At 41.9% G+C, this 4,390-nt stretch overlaps 1 protein-coding gene across 1 annotated transcript; it reads right to left on the minus strand.

The window, feature by feature from the left end:
* Positions 1-1,564: 1,564 nt before the first annotated feature.
* On the minus strand, positions 1,565-3,226 carry LOC121867097 (protein FAM200A-like). The gene is made up of 4 exons (XM_042366854.1): positions 3,182-3,226; positions 2,902-2,998; positions 2,528-2,716; positions 1,565-1,794 (listed from the first exon to the last, which is right to left on the minus strand). The coding sequence occupies exons 1-4, from the start codon at positions 3,224-3,226 to the stop codon at positions 1,565-1,567; spliced, it is 561 nt and encodes a 186-aa protein (XP_042222788.1).
* Between the last annotated feature and the right edge of the window lie 1,164 nt (positions 3,227-4,390).

Below are 4,390 nucleotides of genomic sequence, written 5' to 3' on the forward strand. Positions count from 1 at the left end.
CAGATTTTTTATTTGGGGTTTACTCCCGTAACCTTCTACCGACCAAGGTTAATCGCCAGGCAGCGGGGCGATGGTTGGTAGGCGCCAGGATGTGTCCACATGCCAGTGGGCCTATGTGCTGCCCCTCTGGGTCCTACTGCTACTCCGAAATGCCCTGCTGGTTTAGCCTGGGTCCACGAGGCACCCAGTTGCCGTGTGTTGCCACGAGGATGCACAGCAGGAGTCTTGATGGTGAAAGGCTGTGTACTGGCAGGGGAAGACATATGGAAGTTGCTTCCATGTTCGCCACGAGGGCTAGCCAGCGGTGGTAGCTGAAAGCGAGAGGGAGCAAGCAGTGCTTGCACCGTAACACTAACATAATGCTGCCACACTAGACGCATTTTACCACCCTGTGTGCGAAAACACACACACACACACACACACACACACACACACACACACACTTATCCAGCCAAAATTGCAGTCTGTGAGGCAGACTTGTATCCGCGCTGCTTTAGGTATAAACCGAGAATAATTATAAGGATGAAATTGGTAACCACCGCGAACATTACTAAGGATGTTCAAAACGAATTCCTTGCTCTCAAGAGCGATTCTGCTGCCAAAGACCTGTATGATGAAAATCTCTGTCTATATTCTGGTGCTCAATGTATCAGCCGTATCCAAAAGTAAGCGAGATTGCACTTCTAGTCCTCTTGCCATGTGGGATGGTTATCACCTGTAATAAATTTTAAAGGGTACCCAGCACTGACCACTAAGGCAGGCGCCAATTGTAATGGATGCATAATAGGTGTGGGGTGTTGCAGAAATCACAACTTACAAAATGTAGAGTTTGTGCATACACTGTGGTAGGTTTTGTGGGTGTACTTTGTAGGGGGTGAGTCCTGTGAAGTCGACAATAGAATCTTCGGTGGTTTGTTTGGATATCACATAGGCTGTGGGTACCCCTTGTAAGACCCGTATGAAGAGTTAATGTGGACTGATCAGGTAGTAACCTGGCGAGCAGAACAGGTGTGGTCGACCGACTCACTTCAGCAAATGGACTATAGAGTACAGTGGCCACAGTATACATGCTCTACTCGAGGATGTTGACTGATAACAAAATAACTGTATATATTACTGAAAATTTATATGCAGAGACTGTGAATGTGAAAGAACACTGCCTAGACTAGATCCCCATTTTGTTTTCTCCTAAACTCCTCACAAATAATGGCGAAAAATAAATTGTTGACAATCATCATTATCATATATCTTGACAAACTTTCACAATTTACATAACTGACTTGTCACTAGACTCGAGTGACTAGAAGAGCCCCACAACAAAGTTGAATTTGGTTGGGAAAAAGTTCCTCTGACCTATGCATATTTTGTCACAGGTCAATGGGAAGGCTGACATTGTTTCCTTTCAGACAGGTGATTGATTCGAGGTTGCGTCGCTGACAAAGCACATCTCATGTCTCGGTCCACATCCAATCGCATTAATAGGTAGTAGACAATGGTAAAAGGACTCGAAGTGCGACTTCGCTAACTTTTGGATACAACTGATATATTGAGACCCAGAATACACTCAGCAATTTTCTTGATAGAGGTCTTTGGCAGCAAAATCGTTCTTGAGATCAAGAAATTTGTCTTGAACATAATTGGGAATGGTAGCAATATCAAGAGTGCCAGAGAAAGGATTTCTTAACAATTTTCCTTCTTCCTCCTCGAATTCTGGGGAGTACCTTTTGAACTCGTTTTCCAAAGATTTCAGGTGCTGAGTGATATCAGTTTTCAGTGATGGGTCAAGCAGATGATCTTTAATCCCACCAAGAACATTTGAAAGATTCTCAAACATGGTAACATTTCCTGCACTGAGTTTCCTTTACCAATTCTGGAGCTTGGCAAGAAATGCAACAAGATAATCTGTTACCGCCACAGTAAGATAAGCTAGAAGAGAGAGAAAGAGAGGGATAACCACAATAAGATAAACTAGGCGAGAGAGAGAGAGAGAGAGAGAGAGAGAGAGTGGATGAGATAAGAGATATAGTGTTGACAACGAATTTGCTGACCAATCTGCTGAGGTGTTTCAATACGAAAACATATGGCCCTCGCCTCCGGGCTGAGATTGCCCTCGAGGGTAGTCTACTGATTTCTACAGGACAGACAACACGTTGGTTCAGACCACTAGACCCTAAAACGTGAGTGATCGTGAAGTATTAGAATCTGCTAAGAAACTCTAAATAACTTTAATAAGTATATTTGTGTACTGCAATTTGATCATATTATACCAATTGTCTCCTGTATCAATAGTTATAACATGCGAGTTATATTTAAGATGTTAACAGGCTATGTACTGTATATTGATTGTATTTCATAATATGTGTCCTGAGATAACAGCATTTGTTATATGAGAAATGTTCTTTAACAGGTTTTGACCGAATTATATGGTACGCGTCAACGTTGAGGGTTTATTTCTCCAGCAACAAACCAATAACGCTCCTATGAGCGTTAACATAATCCATGAGGTGAAACACATTTCTTTCCTTGCCTTGGAGCTTGAGATTTAGCCTGTTTAGCTGCTCAAATATATCTGCTAGGCATGCAAGGCGTGGCTCCCACAGCACCTTATTGAAGTGACTTAAAAGATCATCCTTCCCATGCACTTCCAGGAATGACTTAAGCTCTCCCCGAAGTTCAAACACTCGATTCACAGCATTACCCCTGGAAAGCCAGCGCACTTTGGAGTAAAAGAGAAGGGTTACAAAGGTTCTGGAAAAGGCGAGAGTTCAGATCTCCTGCTATCACAAAGTTGACACATTTGATCACTGCCTCCAGGATCGTGCAAAGTCCTTCAGGGAAGGTTTTCGAGACCAGTGCAAAACGATGGATCATACATTGAGCCACTTTGTCATTCGGAGTTACTTCTTTGGCATGCTTCTAGAACCCCGATTTCGATCCCAGCATCGCCGAAGCCCATCCGTACAGACTCCGCAACAATTTTCCTAAGTGATCCCGCTAGCTGTGAAGAAAGAAGACAGCATGAACACAATTAATGACAGCAATAAATAGGAAAATAATGGAAATGTAAAAATAGTTCACACCTGTAAAGCAACGACCATATGAAACAAAATAGTCACACCAGTAATGGAATATATCGTGCTTAAGTCAAGCTCAAGCACTATATATGGTTCAGAGACAGTACACTCTTATGTTCTCCTGATGGTATCCCAAGCCAGACTGAGATCATTCGGTCCGATCACCACTTGCAAAGCAATGACACACAGACGGATCAGTCCAATGCCTGTCATATAGACAGGAACTGGACTCGTGAAATCTGAGTTAATCAGTTAAAAGTGAAAAACTAGCAACACAGAATGTAAATATTAAAATAGCATTGGCATTATGTTTAAACAAAATGACACAAAGATGCAAATTCTCTTCTGCCAAGTCAAAATAAGTAATAAAATTTTTAGTTATTTCAAATTCCCCACATTTTCTTGAAACATTTACAACTTATAATAACCCACCGTGGCCCCCTAAGCTATTGCCGTGGTTCCCTTGGGGGGGCCATGGCCCCCAGGGTGAGAATCACTGACTACTCTAGACTAACTAATTGAATACAAGATAATGATTTGCAAAACAATGGCTAAAATGTATGCATGTATGTATGCACAGTATGTATGCAACAACAACAACAACAATAATAATAATAATAATAATAATAATAATAATAATAATTAACGGTTTATTGAAAGAGCACGACAACCGGAAGGCTGAAAATATACAGTTGCATAATGGGGGAATGAGTCTCTTGAGTGACAAATAATATACAAGTAACATAAGTGATATAAATATGATATATAATAACTAGGTGGGGAGAAGGTCATACGACAGGGCATTTCAACATATTTTTATTTATTTATTTTTTTTTTTTTATTGGGCACTCCCCTACATCCTTGTGTAAGGTGAAGCGCAGAAGCGTTTACAGTGCCCAACAGGGAAGCATGCTAAGTTCATGCTTGCCTTTATGTCTCATGAGATAAAGGCGTAGAAGCCTGAAGAGTCACGGGCGTAGAGGCCTGAAGAGTCAGTGGTTAATGTCATCAAGTTATTGGAAGCTCCAACAACTCCCTGAATACGAATTCGCAACTTTCGACTTACAACAGGTACCTATTTTACTGCTAGGTGAACAGGGACTAATGGGGGCTAGGAAGTAAGTCCAAACAACTTCCACCGGCCCGGGAATAGAACCGGTGACATCTCGCTTGCGAGGCAAGAACGGTACCGCTTCTACCACCGGTCCCCCATTTCAACATAGTGACAGTGCCAAAAGGTAAGATTGACTGAGAGTGAATACACTGGTTGATTACAAGTTATTAATAATTTTTACAATGGTTGGGACTGGGCTGTT

The sequence above is a fragment of the Homarus americanus genome, unplaced genomic scaffold (assembly GCF_018991925.1).
Source record: "Homarus americanus isolate GMGI-L3 unplaced genomic scaffold, GMGI_Hamer_2.0 scaffold6317, whole genome shotgun sequence".
Taxonomy (NCBI): Eukaryota; Metazoa; Arthropoda; class Malacostraca; order Decapoda; family Nephropidae; genus Homarus; species Homarus americanus.

What these genes read in the sequence shown, in the direction of transcription:
- LOC121867097 (XM_042366854.1), bottom strand. Translation starts at nt 3,226, where the DNA reads ATGATCTCAGTCTGGCTTGGGATACCATCAGGAGAACATAAGAGT. An exon ending in CATCAGGAGAACATAAGAGT is followed by an intron (nt 2,999 to 3,181) that starts GTACTGTCTCTG and finishes CTTTCTTCACAG; the next exon opens with CTAGCGGGATCACTTAGGAA. An exon ending in GCTAAATCTCAAGCTCCAAG is followed by an intron (nt 1,795 to 2,527) that starts GCAAGGAAAGAA and finishes GTGGGATTAAAG; the next exon opens with ATCATCTGCTTGACCCATCA.